Source organism: Monodon monoceros, unplaced genomic scaffold, assembly GCF_005190385.1.
Source record: "Monodon monoceros isolate NGI ecotype Baffin Bay Population unplaced genomic scaffold, NGI_Narwhal_1 Super_Scaffold_19, whole genome shotgun sequence".
Taxonomy (NCBI): Eukaryota; Metazoa; Chordata; class Mammalia; order Artiodactyla; family Monodontidae; genus Monodon; species Monodon monoceros.
In genome coordinates, this window is record NW_021703775.1 from 31,879,720 (window position 1) to 31,899,092 (window position 19,373).

At 34.9% G+C, this 19,373-nt stretch overlaps 1 protein-coding gene across 3 annotated transcripts in view; it reads right to left on the reverse strand.

The window, feature by feature from the left end:
* Window positions 1–19,164, reverse strand: part of ETAA1 (ETAA1 activator of ATR kinase) — a 29,163-nt gene extending 9,999 nt beyond the window's left edge. For 2 of the 3 annotated variants that reach the window (XR_003794983.1, XM_029232548.1), the window contains exons 1-5: window positions 18,763–19,164; window positions 17,559–17,687; window positions 17,210–17,286; window positions 14,010–14,122; window positions 11,702–13,749 (exon numbers count right to left, since the gene is read on the reverse strand). Coding sequence is in view for 2 of the 3 variants with exons in the window: in XM_029232548.1 (XP_029088381.1) it covers window positions 11,702–13,749; window positions 14,010–14,122; window positions 17,210–17,286; window positions 17,559–17,687; window positions 18,763–19,069 (2,674 nt within the window). In the remaining variant the exon portion in view is untranslated. Of the gene's footprint in view, window positions 1–5,750; window positions 6,236–11,701; window positions 13,750–14,009; window positions 14,123–17,209; window positions 17,287–17,558; window positions 17,688–18,762 lie in introns of those variants that run through there. The other variant, XM_029232547.1, reaches the window with a different exon arrangement.
* Window positions 19,165–19,373: the final 209 nt, after the last annotated feature.

Genomic DNA, 19,373 nt, shown 5'->3' on the forward strand with positions numbered 1-19,373 from the left:
TCCCCAAACCATACAAAGATACTACAAAAAAAAGAAAATTATAGACCAATATCACTGATGAATATAGATACAATAATCCTCAACAAAATACTAGCAAACAGAATCCAACAACACATTAAAAAGATCACACACCATGATCAAGTGGGATTTATCCCAGGGATGCAAGGATTCTTCAATATACGCAAATCAATGTGATACACCATATTAACAAACTGAAGAAGAGAAACCATATCATCTCAATAGATGTAGAAAACGCTTTTAACAAAATTCAACACCCATTTATGATAAAAAACTCTCCAGAAAGTGGGCACAGAGGGAACCTACCTCAACATAATAAAGGCCATATACGACAAACTCACAGCAAACATCATTCTCAATGTTGAACAAGTGAAAGCATTTCCTCTAAGATCAGGAACGAGACAAGGACATCCACTCTCACTACTATTATTCAACATAGTTTTTGAAGTCCTAGCCACAGCAATCAGAGAAGAAAAAGAAATAAAATACAAATTAGAAAGAAGTAAAACTGTCACTGTTTGCAGATGACATGATGCTATACATAGAGAACCCTAAAAATGCCACCAGAAAACTACTAGAGCTAATCAATGAATTTGGTAAAGTTGCAGGATACAAAATTAATGCACAGAAATTTCTTGCATTCCTATACACTAATGATGAAAAACATGAAAGAGAAATTATGGAAACACTCCCATTTACCATTGCAACAAAAAGAATAAAATACCTAGGATAAACCTACCTAGGGAGACAAAAGACCTGTATGCAGAAAACTGTAAGACAGTGATGAAAAAAATTAAAGATGATACCAACAGATGGAGAGATATACCATGTTCTTGGATTAGAAGAATCAATATTGTGAAAATGACTATACTACCCAAAGCAATCTACAGATTCAATGCAATCCCTATCAAATTACCAATGGCATTTTTTACAGAACTAGAACAAATCATCTTAAAATTTGTATGGAGACACAAAAGACCCCGAATAGCCAGAGCAGTCTTGAGGGGAAAAAACGGAGCTGGAGGAATCAGACTCCCTGACTTCACACTATATTACAAAGCTACAGTAATCAAGACAATATGGTACTGGCACAAAAACAGAAACACAGATCAATGGAACAAGATAGAAAGCCCAGAGATAAACCCATGCACCTACGGTCAACTAATCTATGACAAAGGAGGCAAAGATATACAATGGAGAAAAGACAGTCTCTTCAATAAGTGGTGCTGGGAAAACTGGACAGCTACATGTAAAAGGGTGAAAGAAGAACACTCCCTAACACCATACACAAAAATAAACTCAAAATGGATTCGAGACCTAAATGTAAGACTGGACACTATAAAACTCTTGGAGGAAAACACAGGAAGAACACTCTTTGACATAAATCACAGCAATATCTTTTTTGATCTACCTCGTAGAGTAATGGAAATAAAAACAAAAATAAACAAATGGGACCTAATGAAACTTAAAAGCTTTTGCACAGCAAAGAAAACCATAAACAAGACGAAAAGACAACCCTCAGAATGGGATAAATAGTTGCAAACGAATCAACGGACAAAGGATTAATCTCCAAAATATATAAACAGCTCACGCAGCTCAATATTAAAGAAACAAACAACTGAATCAAAAAATGGGCAGAAGACCTAAATAGACATTTCTCCAAAGAAGACATACAGATGGCCAAGAAGCACATGAAAAGCTGCTCAACATCACTGATTATTAGAGAAATGTAAATCAAAACTACAATGAGGTATCACCTCACACCAGTTAGAATGGGCATCATCAGAAAATCTACAAACAACATATTGCTGGAGAGGGTGTGTAGAAAAGGGAACCCTCTTGCACTGCTGGTGGGAATGTAAACTGATACAGCCACTATGGAGAACAGTATGGAGGTTCCTTAAAAAACTAAAAATAGAATTAACAAATGATCTAGCAATCCCACTACTGGGCATATACCCAGAGAAAACCATAATTCAAAAAGACACATGAGAGGCTTCCCTGGTGATGCAGTGGTTGAGAGTCCGCCTGCTGATGCAGGGGACACAGGTTCGTGCCCCAGTCCGGGAAGATCCCACATGCCATGGAGCGGCTAGGCCCGTGAGCCATGGCCGCTAAGCCTGCGCGTCTGTAGCCTGTGCTCCACAACAGGAGAGGCCACAACAGTGAGAGGCCCCCGTACCGCAAAAAGAAAAAAAAAAAAAGACACATGCACCCCAATGTTCATTGCAGCACTATTTACAATAGCCAGGTCATGGAAGCAACCTAAATGCCCATCGACAGACGAATGGATAAAGAAGTTGTGGTACATATGTACAATGGAATATTACTCAGCCAAGAAAAGGAACGAAATTGCGTCATTTGTTGAGACAAGGATGGATCTAGAGACTGTCATACAGAGTGAAGTAAGTCAGAAAGAGAAAAACAAATATCATATATTAACGCATGTATGTAGAACCTAGAAAAATGGTACAGATGAACCGGTTTGCAGAGCAGAAGTTGAGACACAGATGTAGAGAACAAATGTATGGACACCAAGGAGGGAAAACTGTGGTGGGGTGGGGATAGTGGTGTGCTGAATTGGGCGATTGGGATTGACATGTATACACTGATGTGTATAAAACTGATGACTAATAAGAACCTGCAGTATAAAAACACAAACAAAAAACCCAACTAATACTAAACTTTCTTTCGGTTATTTGTATGGAAATATGTTAATATAAATGTTTCAGACATTACATGAAATTTCTAAAAATCTTATATGTTCTGGTATAATGTTATAAGTCATAATTCGTTATTACTTTAAAATGTATATCAGAAATAACTAAATTTCCTTGTCAACTGCATTATGATGAACTGTCATCAAATCTTTAACTGTGGTGATTTTTAAGTCTTTTGTCATTTACAGACAGTTCTGGGTGTACTCTGATGTTTTTGCAAATATGTTCCTATAAAAGGGTTTCATCTTCAAGGAATCCATAGAAAAGACTCTGACAAGTACAGGTTTCTGGTAACTGACTATACTGCTGAACTGAATGAATAAGTATTTTCAGAACTCTAATGAAAAACTGATGAATTCATAAAAGTGCTAACAAAAGATCAAGATGAAAAAAAATTAATTACATGGGACTGAGTGACCTAATGAGGATGATTATAATTTTTGTGACTTTGTTTGAATAAAAGAAAAAAAAAAACAGTTCCACAAGGACTCAGAGGCAAAAAATATACAAATCAATTCTCACTGCAAAGTAAAGGAGTTATTACAGTGGAGGATTACTGGACTGAATGTCAATATTATGACATAGTATGAGTGTGTTTAGTGTTTGGTAATTGCAATCATTGTTGCTTTTGTTGTGGTCATCCATTTACAATGCTTGGTGTCAGTTTATTTATCTCTTGTAAAAATAAAATACAGTGTGTGTGTGTGAAAAAAAGAAAAAACGGGCAACCAACAGAAAAGGGTCTATACAAGCAACTCATAATTGAGGAAATTCAGATGGTATATAAACATATGAAAAAGGGCTCTACTTTACTAGTAGTAGGGAAATTGCCAATTAAAACCACAGTAAGATGTCAGTACACACCCAACAGATTGTCAAGCATTTTAAAGTGTGATGGAACTGTAAAAGGTGCACATTTATAGGAAACAGCTTGGCATTATCTAATGACATTAAGGATATGTACTCTCTATGACACAGAGGTGCAAATACATGTCTGTCTGAGCCATTACTCAGGATAGGCTGGCTGCAGTTTAATCCATGCCAGTGCAGGGATTTCCCTAAATAGTTCAGTTGGTGTATATATCCTGAACCTCAGTAATCTGACCATTGAAAGCCCATTTTTTAACATTCACATGCTAATAACAAGCACTAATTTTGCAACTGAAAAGACATTTTAAATGTTCATTATACAAATTAGCAAAGCCTCAAGTGTTGATCAGAGATAATATAGATGAACAACCAGAGTGAGGCCTTTCTAAACAAATGCGAGCTCACTGTCCTTGCTGTGGGAATTCTCAATTAGAAAACTTGTTGTCCTAGGTGTCAATTAAAATCAACCCACCGATGTTGGTCAAAAGGTACATACTTTCAGTTATGAATAAATTCTGAGAATCTAAAAAAAAAAAAAAAAAAAAAAGAAGAGGAATCAGGATAGAAAAGGAAACTGTGAAGAGCATGTTCAGGCTCAGATTTGCTGAGCCACTCTTCCACCCCCATCCCTAATTACTATAAGTCAGCCTTTAAAGAGAAGAGGGGTCATTTTAAAGAAAACTGCTAAGTAAACAGTAGCATAGGCTGTATTGAGAATATGACAAAATTATGGAAGAGATTCAAACAAAGAACTTTTAGAAGTATTACTAGAATACATATACAACTGAATAACATATAAGGCATTATAGAACTGTCCAACAAAAGATACAAGAAATAAGTACCACAATGATAAGAGAAAAGAAATCAATTCCAGTAAGGATGGTCGGGTACAACTGTCAAAGCAACTGAAATTTATTGGGCTGAGTCTTAATGATTGGACACAATAGGCTAAAGGCATTCTAGAGAAATCAAGTGGTAGGCAGGGGAGAGCTTACGCAAAAGTAGAGATATCCAAAGAGTAGTAAGAACACAGTGAAGCCATTTTAGAAAAAGATAAAGATTCTCAGCTCTTCATTTTCTTACACAGAAAAACTACCTATATTTATTTAGATACTTTTTTATATATTCTTAGGCAAATAAACATTACCTAGAATATGTTACTCCACTGTATATATGAAAATACAATTTTCAAAGTTATGTATCTCTATAGAGCAGTACCTTAAAATGCATTTAATTACTTTGATATTATCATAGCTCTAAGATACCTGAATAGTGGTGAACATCCTCATAGATGTTTCACATTTATAACTTTCGTCAGGTCTCCTAAAGCCATTTGGGATAAATAAAGCATTCTTATCGTCCTTATGCCCTCAGCTAAGATTTTTACTTCTGGCTTCGCAAATTCCAAACAAGCAAAGTTAAAAAGAAAGTAACAGAGAAGAACAAATTAGCAAAGTCAGTAAATTAATCAAGGGAAAATTACATAGTTATAGGAAAATTGAAAAAGATTCTCATTTTTTATATCCTGGAATGGTTAATTCTTTAATACAAGAAACAATAAGCATTATTATCAGTCGCTTGATGTATTTTAGTTACTTTTTTTAAGTTTTATACTATAAAATAATTAATGCGCCCACAAGTTATTTTATGTACTAATTAATACTCTGAAGCAAATGGTACCATTTGCCTAAGTATCCACTAGAATGAAAGAAATCATTCTAATCCTAGCACAGCTCCAACTTGCCTTCTGACTTTGGGAATAACAGTATTCATTTCTCACCTATACAGTGAAGAAGCTGGACCAGATGATATCTAAAGTTTCTGACAGTTCTAAATGTTACTGATGGTACACTACTTATATAGCTAATCCACATTCTTCTTTCAAAACTAAACTTCTTAAATCAGCATTTTCCCTAAAAATGGTGGGAAGTTTCCAAAATGTATTACATTTTAGAAAATTTTAAATTCACAGCTATTACAAACTAGGAATTGAAAATAGTAGTTTTCTTATGAAGTCCTTTATTTCCTACCAATCATGTTCCTAAGAATATGGAAGTATTAATTAAAATTCAGAAATGTATAAAAACCTTAAGGAACAGTTATTGAAAAAAAGCTATAAAGAAATAATCTCTATTAGTAAGGTGAAGCTTTGTATTAGGAAAAGATTTATTACAGTAAGAGTTAAGTGGATTATCTATTTTTTGATGATCCTCTGAAATCACAGTATTTAAAAGTAAAACTACTTTTCTCTGTATGATTCTACTACATAATTGCTAACTTTCCTGAATTTCCAAAACTGACATGCAATTACTTTCACATACATCTCCAAGGAAAGGTTTCACTGACCATTGTAAACACTGATTTATTAAATAAAGTAGAAGTCCATGCTTTATAACTCAGCATTAAATTTCTCATAGAGAAATCAAGAAAAAATATTTCCTATCATAGATAGTTATCAACTGTCTTTGTTACCTCCCAAGTAACATTTCATTAAAGAAATCAAGTTAAGTGGGAGCTGTCTTTCTTTACAGATGATGCCTGTGCTTTGGCCATTCTTCGAACCAGCGCTTCTTGTCTTTTTCTCTGAATTTCTTCAGGAGAATACTTTCTATTTTTCTCTTCTTCCTCTAAAAATGAAACCAAATATAGATATTAGCTTTACAGACTATATAGTCGTTCGGAATAAATTTTAATTTTTACTTTTTTATTACCCAGATTTGCTACATTGGTTTTGTTATTAAACTATACTTTACTAAATATAAGACTACAAGTACAGATACAGTACAGTACAAGGCTCTAGGCCAAAATAAAATCAAGCACTGATCAATCTGTTTGATGCACTCTTTTCACAGTGAGATAAAATCCATTTGATTAAAACTTGTACATTTTGACTACCCAGCAAATAATTTTTGTGAACAATGACATCTAATTTATATAACCAATAAATGAATATATTTTAAAAACAAATTGGAATTTTAAATGTTATATAAATTGTAATAGAAAAGGAGTCAAAATATAATGGATTAAATTAGATACCAATACCTCAAAGAGTATATTTTTACTATAAGATATTCTATGTTAATATTCCTACTCTGACTTTTTTTCCTCTATAGAACTCCAAGATTTTCATTTCAGCTATCCAGGAAAAATATTTTGGAGTAATAGACTGAAATCTATTATGTCAATAAACATGTAACTCACTGTCAGATATTATATTTTTATTCAGAAGATATATTTTCTACAAACATTGGAAAACTATTTCAAGAAGCAGGATATCTGAATAAAATTTTCAATATGAATGTCTTTTAACATATAAAATATGAAGCATTCTGATATATTCTTACGCAACACACTTTAGTGTATACTTCAGATAAGCCTACTATAAAATAAACAATGTTTTAAATTAGATAAATGAAAATGAGAAAGTTCTATTTTAATAACACATCCAATTCTGCCTCTACCAAAATTCTGACTTCTAATAAAATTAATTCCACAGTTAAGTCACTCTGGGCTAAAATATTAGATTATCTATGTAATGCTATAAAAATCAAACTTTAAAATTAGCAAAACTATTTTTTCATTTAAATAATGTTTTAAAATCAAGCCCATCATCCTAATACATATTTAAGTGACCGTGTATTGGTAAAACTGTTTATGTTGTAAAATCTACCTTTCAGAGAAGTAAATAAGAATTTGCAGCACTGTCAGCAGAGAAATATTATTTACACTGACATCTAGATAGAGGTTCAGAATTTAGTGGTTATGACATTTCTCTTGTTAACTAAGGTAGATATTTACTCAAAATATACCATCTTTCCTTCCTCAGTATAATCAGAAATGAGAGAAGGTGTTCAGGGTAAGGGACACATATCTCAAACTCCCTGGATGATTCTGTTGCCTTTTATTTTCTAAGTCAATTATCTCACAGACTGTAGCTATTTTTTCTTAGAGAATAATACTAAAGTGTACTTTAAAATTAGCTTGACTAATTTATCTATTATTTTAGTCTGAAAGCTGAGAAACACAAGAAACTCAGAATACACACACACACAATTTACATTCAGTTGACCATAAATTTGGAAGGAAAATAGGTTAATAGTCCATGATGGCAGAAAAGAACATAGCTCCCTAAAACTGGCCTTACAGCTGGTTTTGTGATATTAATAAAGTCTCATTAGGCAAATCTGATTTCAAAAGAGTCATTCATGTCTCCCATCAGCACTTCCTTTAACACAATCTGCAATGAAAATACATAGCAAGGTCTCAAACTATTGCGAGGTACAAAGCAAGAGTGGCTCTTTTTAATCTTAATCCCAAAGCAGGGGTCAGGAAACTTTTTTCTTCTGTAAAAGGCCAGAAAGTATGTTAACCTTTAAAAAGCATGTGATTTCTTGTTGCAATTGTTCAGTTCTGCCCTTGCAGCATGAAAACAGCAATGGATGATACATATAAGTAAATGATGTGACTGTGTTCAAATAAAACTTTGTTTATGGATAATGAAGTATGAATTCCATATAGTTTTCAAAAGTAATGAAAGTAATGAAGTATTATACTTCTTTTGATTTTTTTCAACCACTTAAAATGTGAAAGTGGGACTTCCCTGGTGGTGCAGTGGTTAAGAATCTGCTTGGCAATGCAACGAACATGGGTTCGATCCCTGGTCCGGGAAGATCCCACATGCTGTGGAGCAACTAAGCCTGTGCGCCACAACTACTGAGCCTACACATGCTGTGGAGCAACTAAGCCCGTGAGCCCCAACTACTGAGCCCACGCACCGCAAGTACTGAAGCCCACACGCCCTAGAGCCCGTGCGCCGCAACTACTGGGCCTGCGTCCTGCAACTACTGAAGTCTGCACGCCTAGAGCCTGTGCTCTGCAATAACAGAAGCCAACCGCAATGAGAAGCCCGCACACCGCAACTTAACAGTAGCCCCTGCTCACCGCAACTAGAGAAAGCCTGCTTGCAGCAATGAAGAACCAATGTGGCCAAAAATAAATAAATAAATAAAATGTGAAATTCATCTTAGTATGCTGGCTGTACAAAAGCAGGCTATATAGGCTGGATTTGGACAGGCCACAGTTAGCCAAGCCTAGCTTAAAGCAATGAGGTAGTCAGAAGGGTTTTGTTTCAAAGATATTTCCTGGAGAGCAGCTTGCTATACCAAAGTAAGAGGAAATAGAAATAACAGAAAATATCAACAATGTTAATATTAATTAGAATATTAGGCACTATCAAACTTAACAGAAAAATTGTAAAGTAAACTGAAAGGCAGATTATCCATCCATTAAAAAAATGCAGGTAAGACAGGAGACAGGAGTTTTGGAAAAACTCAAATATTCCAGAGAGATTTAGTTTTTAATGGAATTACAACTATAAGTAAATAAATTCATGTTGGAAGCATGCTTCAATTAATTATACTTATTTAAACATAAACTTAAATGTTTAAAACTATTATAGACTGAAAACAATTTTAAAGCTTCAAAATATCTAGTTTGAGTGACAATGTAGAGAAGTATTCATTGTCAGTGTTGATAAGAATATAAATTGATGCGATTGGGGGGACGATCTGGAGATATCCATCAAAATTTAAAACATTCTGAACCTTACATAAATTTTCAGTAATTAACATACAATCACACAAGTGTGTGTAAATTTATGCAGAATATTCACTGGAGGACTGTACTGTTGTTTATAATGCAAATAACTGCAATCAAACTAAACCTCCATCAACAGAGAAACAGTTAAATAAATTATGGTACATCCATATAATGACATACTATGTAGTCACTCAAAGGACTAAAGCAAATCTATATGTACTAACAGGAAAAGACAGTTACAATGTATTAAGTGAAAGCAAAACCAAGTTGCCAGATAGTGTATACTATATAATTTCCCTGAGGAATGGTTGGAGGAAAGGAGAAATAGAGGACTTACCTTTTTACTTCAAATTAATGTATACTGTTTTCTTTATTTTTATAAAACTACATATTACTGTTACAATGTTTTTTTAAAGGGAAGGATCACTTAAATAGGGAAGTTGTAGCAATAATGCCAACAAAAGCATCATCTAAACAGAAAACAATCATGTTAAAAGAAACTAAAAACTCCCTTAACCATAGAAGCATTGATCTACATAATAGGTAAGAATCCTAATGTTTAGCCCCAAGTGAGGGAGACTGATTAAGGAAATCTATAATTACAAGCTAGCACAGTAAATGCTGTAACAGAAGTTAGCACTGGGTATTGGAGAAACCCAAAGAAAGAGAACCTTAATCATTCTGCGTGGTTAGAAACACACTGGCTTTTAAAGGATAAACAGAAAAGAGCCAGCAGATTTGGCGTATGCATGTGGGGGCACCAGGTTTCTGGTGAAGTGCCCTGGGCATTAAGAAGCACATGTAGTTATGCCAGAAATATTCCCTTTTAAAAACTACTACAGTATCAGTGAATGACAGACTTTTCACATTATATTGCATGATGTTCATTCAAATACTTATTAAACATCTAACTGGCAGCTGCCGTGGTAGGCCTAGGTATTCACTGATGAGACAGACAGTTATCAATATTTGATTGCAAACTGTGATAAAAGAAATGAAGGAAATAAGAGAGATGACTGAAAATAACAAGGAAAGCATTTATAGACTGTTGAAGGAAGACATCTGTGAGATAGTAATATCAATACTGAAACTGAGACCTAAGGATAAAAAAGCACCAACTGGACTTCCCTGGTGGCGCAGAGGTTAAGAATCCACCTACCAATGCAGGGGACACGGGTTCAAGCCCTGGTCCGGGAAGATCCCACATGCCACGGAGCAACTAAGCCCACGCACCACAACTACTGAGCCTGCGCTCTAGAGCCCGCAAGCCACAACTACTGAGCCCACACACCACAACTACTGAAGCTCACGTGCCTAGAGCCCATGCTCTGCAACAAGAGAAGCCACCACAATGAGAAGCCCACGCTCCGCAACAAAAAGTAGCCCCTGCTTGCCACAACTGGAGAAAGACCGCGTGCAACAATGAGGACCCAACGCAGCCACAAATAAATAAATTAATTAATTTTTTTTAAAAAAAGCACCAGCCAAAGGAGGGGTGGCGGTCACATGCTGGGAAGCAGTGTTAGCTGGGACTAGCAGTCAAAGCTCCTGAACTAGAAAAGAACTTATTCTGTTTGAGGAACTGAAGTACAGCTGGTGTAGCTGAAGCCTAATAGGTAAGGCAAAAAAAAGAGGACAGGAAGGTTAAGGAGAGATAATCCAGGGCCTTGTAGATCACAGGGTAAAGTCTGGATTTATTTGAAATATGACGGACAGTGGCTGAAGGTTGTCTTTAAGCAGACAAATGCCATATTTGTTTTTTATTTTTTCCTCTTGTTTTAAAAGATGATTCTGCTCTTTGGAGACTAGAATTGACAGGGAACAGGTAAAAGAACTGCAGTAGTCCAGTCAGGAAACGTTGGCTTGCATAAGGGTGGTAGCAGGAGACAGTGAGAAAAATGGACAGTTTTCAGATATATTTTTTGAGGTAGAAACAATGGAATCTGATAGAAACGAGAACTGGGGAAAAGAAGAACTGGAAAGAATCAAAGATCACAGGATGTACTGAGTAAGTAAATAACAACTCTAACCATCATAACTAACAGTTTTATATCAGATGGTATTCTAGCAAAGGCATTTAATTAGAATGCTCTAAATCTTCAAATAGTGTTCACCTCAATATTCTGCTAAACACAGAGGTAAGATTATTCAAATTTTAAAACAATGAGATATTTAGTGAACACAAGGAATCTTCACACAGTAATACATCAATCTATAAGTAAAATTTTCCAGGTAATAATTCAGAAAACATTCAACACATACTTATCGTGTGCCTACTATACACTAGTCACTGTATTAAATGTTGGCAAAGAATTCGATGCAGTCTTTTCAAAACATAAATCACCCAGTATTTGTATATTCCAGCATCATTATTTTTAAGAATCACTTTAAAACTTCTAGTTAAACATCATAGTTTTTAACATGTATGTTATGCAAATTCAATAAAACAAATAACTAGTTTGGTTACTTTTCAAAGAAAATTATTTCATACATACCTTTTGAAGTTTGTTTCAAAGATTCAGAAAATTTCACCAAAGACTGCTGTTGAACAGCCTTCCCACATAATGGGTTGACTGTTTTATTTTTCTGCAAACCCTGTGTGATTTTGGTACCAGAGATACTTCCTGTTATACAATTGTTATTAAACTGAGAAAGAATTTGAGAATTTTTTATCTTTGTAAACATGTACTTAGAAAATCTCACTGTTCTGTTAAGGTCACTCTGAGCTTCATCTGTTACGGTGCCATGCAATAGATGTGGAGTACTCAATTTCTTCTTATTAGCAGCAATTTCTGTACTCATATGATCTGAACTCACATTCAAACTTGAACTTCCTGTAAGAACCGATGTGGAACTATTCACTTGTTTTGGAACATCAGTGTTATTCCAAGAGACATGCAGATTATTGATCTGACAATTTGAGTTCTTAGAATATATAGTCAAATTTGTCGTGGCACCTAAAAACCCCGGAGAATTTCCACAAATTTCCCTTTTCTCCATCTTCATTGATTTATTTATTTGTAAGCTATCTGTCAATGAAGATGTTTGCACTGAAACGCTGTTCAGATTCAAATGCTTTGATTGCACCAACTGACTTCCTTGTTTAGGTGTAGTAAACACATTTTTGGCTCTGTGTTTAGAACAATTATTGATCCCAAATACACTTTCTGATGTCTTGCTGTCCACTCTAACGTCTTGTTCCTGAGTTAGTCTTTCAATATCATCACATGCTTGGTATAATAAATCATCGTCTACATCACCTGCTTCCCAGGTATTCTCTAAGTGATGACAGGCTTTAACCATTTCATCGGTAAATGATGTATCATTCCAATCATCAAAGAAAGAACGAAGCTTTGATACATTAGTCTGATTTGGGTTACAAACACTGGTTTTATTGCCCAAAGTTGCAGAGCCTAAAGGCTCGACATTAGTAGGTGCCTTCAAAGACTGATTAAAAATGGACTTATTTTTTTGTTCATTAGAACATCCTGGGTTCAAAGTAAACTTTTTTTCAGAAGCATTTACATTAGAAGTAAATTTAATATGAGTATCTTCATTTACTTTTGCCAGATTAGACGCAACTGCACAGTCTTGAATTTTGTCTTGAACAATTGTATTAAAAGATTTCTCCAATTTCATTTTATTTCCAGTGGATGATAATTTATTTGGTTTATCATTCAGCTTTGGTGAAAATCTGTATTTTGCAGCATCTGTTAATTCACTGTTCCATGTCTTTGAAGGAAGATCTTGTAAAATTTTTGAATCCCTTAACCTGGTATCTAGACTTGTATTCATTCCTGACTTACTTTTACCATTTTTACTGTTAAAGGTACAAATTTCCTTTTGATCAGTAATCTGGGCTGTTTCAGGGGCAGCGAAAAGTTCAGACATTTCAATATTTTGCATAACAAAAGGTTCATTACTTAGTAAGTTTTCCCAATCATCCTCAAAATCACTGGTAGTAAATGTATCACTGTGCTTATTAAAAGCTCCTGGTTCCTTAGTACAGGAAGTCACATATGATTTTGTCATTCCAGGATTATCTACTTGATGAGAAAGTGATCCTTGGGTTTTATTTAGTAGTTTTTCAGTGACCAGAGTTTCATTAGTAATGATGTTCTCCTCTTTCAAAGCGTTTTTCTTTCCAAAGGCAGTACTACTGGTGTTCAAGAAAGCATCTGACAGATCTTGGCTTAACTGTCCACTACATTTCTGAGTAGAACCATCAAAAATGGCGATAAAGGCTGCTTCAGCATTTTGGTCAAATGGCTTCTGACTGCTGTTTTGATCATTTACCACAAATATCCTGTTTTCTTTCACTGGCTTCTTTATCATAGCATTATCTATTTCAGGAACTATATCATGTAGTAACTGCATCTGTACATTATCTCTGTAATTATTTAAAGTCTCTGCTTCTGAAATCATCTGGATAAGATCATGATTTCTCTTGTTTTGCTCTTGAATCACATCTAGCTCTTCCATATTTTTATCAAATTGCTTAGCCAATTTCATAAGTTCTTCCTCCTGATTTTGTGATTTTAACCTATTAAACAAATATTTTAAAAATTACAACTAAGTAAAGTTCTAAGTCATAAATATTCAGTTGTTATTTAACATATTTTAAAGTTAAAATTCAAAAGTTTTAACACATACTGATATTATAATTATTTTAAGTCAAAATTTTACATGTCAAAATTAAGGAAAATAATTTATAACCATTTTGACATATTCACAAAACCAAAACAGAATATTAAAAATACTTACTTCACTGAATGTTAGAAAAACTGCGAAGTTTGAACTTACTTTGTGCAGCTGAGTTTTGCTCTTGATTTTCCTTTTGCTACACTAGGAGTGCAAGGAATAGCAGTTGCACCAATCCACACGCCCAGCATGGAGTCTGTTGTTGGTTTCTCATCCTTTGGCAGAAGGGGAAAAAAAAAAAGAGGTGTAAAAGTACCAAAACCAACCAAACAAAAATCCACTTTAATTATGCTGAATTATTTTCTTAAAGCAATAATTTCTGGTAAGGTGATAGCTACTAAACAAACTCCAAAACAATGAGAAGATGGAGGACAGCACTAACAAGCTGCAAGAAGTGATCTATTTATGTTTCTGGGAATGAAAACACTCAGAATTGGGAATTCCTTATTTTCAAAAAAATTTTGCTTTTAAGAATTTAATTAATTAGGAAATGCATGTTCAATAGTAAGAGCACATCTTTTATCAAAAGAAAACTGAACAACTTATTTCAGTTGTCGTAAGATATTCATAAAATAAACATTAGTATCAGAAATAAACCATGTAGCAGGAATCATTAGTATTATGAATAAAGAGAGATACATATGGAGTTTTTTCTGTATCACCTGATTCTCCAAATTTTCCCTATCCCCATTATAACGCTTATCTAAAGTTGGGACAATCCATGTTGACCTTAATTGACAGCACTTAGGTAGAATTAAGACAACTTAGAATTAAATCAGGACCAAGCTAGAGATAAGTGCAAAGTTAGAACTGATGCTATGAATGAGGGATAAGAACAAAAAGTAAGTAGAGAAAGCAGGTAAAGAAGCTTAACCAGTATTAAGGCTAGAAAAAAGCCATTTTAGTCCTGGATCTTTCTGCTATACCCTTCAGTCACTTGATCATGCATAAAATTAGAGAATAAATTTGTGTATTAGTTACAAACCAAACCAATAAATTAAACAAGTTAATCATTTTCTACTCTATTTTTATAGTACCTAGAATGAGCATAAACAAGCAACTATCACACAAATTAAAATAATCTTATCACTAGTTTATAGATTACTTGAAGGCAAGGACTATTCCTGATAGTTCAGCATCTAGCAAAATGCTGAGCATAAAGATGTCAGTTCATGTTTATTCACTAGAAAGTTAGGTGAAAAGATACCTACAACTTGGTATTTCAAAATCCTCAATCAACAAGCAGTTTTCTTAGATGTCCAGTTGAACCTAGTAGATTTTAGCTTTGCAAAATACCCAAGAAAAGCAATAATTTTGATTTTAGATGCAATACATATTTTCCCTTTTGTTTCAACAATCTTGAATTTAGGGAAAAATAACATTCTTAATGATTTAATTATGGATACTTTTTGGTCCATTTACCAAGTAATTTTAAATTCATTCCATTTTTAGAATATAAAAGTACAATAACTTTATACATCTAGTTATATACATACATGGGTCCTATGTGTTTTTTATAGTATTTTTTTATAGTATTTGTAAATGTTATATTTTTTAAATTTCCTCATCAATAATTACAATCCAGGTGCTGTAAAAGGTATCTAAGCACATATCCTAGAGTATACTGTGCAGAGTTGTAAAAATGATGGAAAAATATACACCATCTTCAAAAAACAACATTGTACAAAAAGTATCCCTGAAGAAAGCAAAATGACTGACCAATTAAAAGTGCAAATTAAAAAAAATGTCATCTCTGGAACTATTAAGGTGACTTAAATAATTATTTGAGGAGGGTAACTCACCTAAAAATAAACAACATGAATATGTCATTCTGAGAAAATGACAAGTTCTTTAAAAGACCTTGATATTACCAAAGATTTACGTGCTTTAAAAGTGCTCAGTTGAAAATGGTAATATTTAAAAGCAACTAATTTCACTGTACTTTTTCTTATACACAAGTTACCACTTGCATACTGTTGCCATTTCTTTATGTGAGCTATTATTTCCAGCCCACTTAGGTAGAGTCCAATAATTTACTCAACTATCTTTTTATCACTATTGAGGCTGGCCAGCCCAAACACATTTTATTATGCTTCTTTCATGTGAAACCCACAATTAATGAAGATCTATTGTTAACTTATGAAGCAAGTAGTATATGGTATAAAGGCTATTTAACTAATGAACTGTATGTAAAATGCATTTCTATGACATACCAAACATGGAAGGTAGAGCTAGTAGCAACAGAGTTGTTTTGACTGTGTTAGCTGTAATTCTGGATGTTTTATAGTTGCTAAGAAAAACTTTATTTCCTGTCTCCTCCACCTGGATGATGGTGATCCTTGCAACCACAGTTTGGGCCAGTGTCATCTCTTGTTTATGGTCAACATATAGTCACTATCAAAGGGCATTTCAAGGAAAAATACTAAACTTCCTATGGAAAAGATACTAAGCAAAAATTGGGTGTTTTCTGGATTTAAATGTTGCTAAATAAGAAAAAGAGAAAGGAAAGAGGTCCAGAACAGAGGTTGACCTAAACTTATACTTCCCTTACACTCAAGCATTACAAGAGCTGAAATAAATTTTTAAATACAGTTCTGTTACAGCAAATAATTTAACTATCATAATTAACTTTAACCTAGCATTTGTAGTGCTCTGTAGTTTACATAAATTTTTATCCAATTCAGTCATCATAATAATCCAAGAAAGAGAGCAATACAAGTAATAATTCTATTTTAATGGCTGAATGAACTAAAGTTCTGAGAGTTTAAGGGACTTGCTTAGGGTCATCCAGCATAGGAGGCAGACTGAGAACTAACACCAAATCCAATGTTTTTTCCATTTTTATGTTTCTTGATGATATTATAAGCCAACAAGTATTAAGAAAAGCAGTTTCAATGAGGAAAAGGTGTGCTATAGACAGGAAAAAAAATACCCATCACCAAAAACTTAGAAGTTTAAACTTTTATTGTCTGATTCTACTCTTTTAGTAACTTGAAAAATGATACCATATATTGTTAAATAACATTAAAAACAAAATAAACACAAAGCTCTAGTTAAAAATCATCATTCTAAAAAAGTATATACATATGCTTAGGAAAATATATATTACCAATTTTAAATTATGGTCCTTTTTTCAAAACATGCATTTCAGTGGTAGAAAAGGTAAAAATAATCTTTGCTGCTCTGTTTTTAAAAAAGAGAATTGAATAAGACAAAATATTTTTCACATAAATGAACTATAAAAAAAACTTAGTGGCATATTTTCACTGTTTTAAAATAAACTATAAAATACTGATATTTACCTGAGGAGCAATGCGATTAACAATATGTGAGATTTCATCACTATCTGTGGTGTAAATCCGCTTTTTTCTTCCTTTACCTAAAGAAACAAAGACATTTCTATAAATTAAAAACAAAAAACTAATTTTTAAAAATAGTGGTTACATCTTAGAACACAATTTTAATTAGCATGGCTTAGATCACTACGCATTCTGACATTACACGCGTATCACAGAAACATGATCACTTAATATTCTCGAAAAACATTTGCTGTATAAAAGTTCCTGATGTGGATATCTGACTGAAATTCTACAGTTAAATCCTAATCATTAATCAAATATTCACCCAGATAAAAATGTTTTAACAAATTACCTAACTGTTTCGTCATTGGAGAATTCTGATCCCAAAAGATATCATTCTGTCCATCTGGATCATTAGGAGAACTGAAGGCAGATGACAATAAATCCATTTGCAGCATTCTCTTTGGTGTTTCATACATTTCTACATAAAATAAGATTAAAATAACAATTGTTGCATTTTAAAGCATTACTTTACTTCATAATACCCCAATGTTAAATACCAGCTTAGACTAAATTTTCTTTATAGTCCAATTATAAATTTCTTTGCCAGAGATGATTATATTACTTTAGCCACAACTGAAATGTTTCACATAAAATCCCTGTAGTACTTCATAAGTTTGACATTGTAAATAGCAAGTATTTTAAGACAATCTAATAGCTCTATAAATGTACAATACTGTATAACCTAGTCATTCCATTCATTACCCCTGGAACTAGGAGGTTTTGGGAAGCACCTGTAATTTACAGATACATTTCAAAAATCAAAAGCATTTCAACAGAAACTTCAGAAAAAGTCTATGTTTAGCTTCCTTTTGCCAACTCTATCCAACTTACACTAATTACTTCAAAAAGCTTTAGTGAGCCATTTCTTGGTTTTGTCTAGTATCACTTTTTTTGTTTATTCTGCAATTGCTCTGTCAAACTAAAAACAAGTAAGGTAATAAAAGCTGTATTTTAAGAACATGCTCTAGGAAAGAGCTCTTATATGAGTTTCAATTCCTACCAGGACTTATTAGAAAAAATTGAACACCAAAAAGTGATCAGAATGAAATAATCAGGGGCCCTTGGTTTCCTACTATGAGGGATATTATACAAAGGAACTTCCGGTTTATTCATAACGAGTTGAGACATCACCAAGGCTTTGAGGATAGAGATAGCTATATATTCCAGACGGCCCCTTCTCTAAGTCAGATCAGGGCAAAAAGTTTAAGGGGAAATAATTCCCGTGGTAATAAGCAGAAGGCACAAGATACTATTTCTCCTCGCTCTGCCACTATTGATACCTGGAGGAGCAGCCTACAAATTAGCCTTCCTCCCTCCAACAGGTAAACCCCACAATCTATTCCTGTGGCAGGGGCGACAAGCGGTTGTCACGCCTAACGGGGCAGTGCTCACACTCGGGGATGAAAGCCCTGGGGGGGGGGTGTCGCGTTAATTTTGGACTCACGAAGGAGAAGCCCAGAGAAAGAAAACACAACTTCAGACTCCACTCCCACCTGCACCCGGGGTTTCCTGGTCACGAGCTGGCCTCTGAAGCTGCGGCGCCGAAGCCCAGGGAGGCCCCGCTGCCAACGTCTCACCCTCGGGGTTACTTTTACTGCACGAAGCGGCTATTGGCGGCTGCTCTTGCTGCGGCAGGGGCCGGGGAGGCCTCTCTCCAGCCCCACAGGGCCCTGAACCGCGGGCCGACCTCAGCCGCCTCTTCCCCGTTTCGACCACCGAGCTGCATTCCTCAGTCGCCGCCGCTTTGCGCGGCGTGTTCTTCAGGCCCGGGCTGTCACCATATTTCCTTCGCCGACTCATTGCGTAGGACGCCCTCCACCAGCCGCTTCTCCTTTCACATTTTGCAACGGGAGGAGTAGAGCAACGGAGCTACAGAACTACAAGCCGGACCCCGCGCCAACGGCCGCCGCCATTTTGGCCGGTGGGACGCTCGTAAGAGGCGGGTTCTGATTGGCTGCGTCCGGACGAGGGGCGGGGCGGCCAGGGTTCAAGCGGCGCGCGTCGGCAGCCCGCGCAGCGAACCTGCTCTACTCTGCTCGGATTCGTCAGGATAGGAACTGGTTGAAAGGGACAGCCGTCTGGCCACCATAGCTGAGAATGAGAG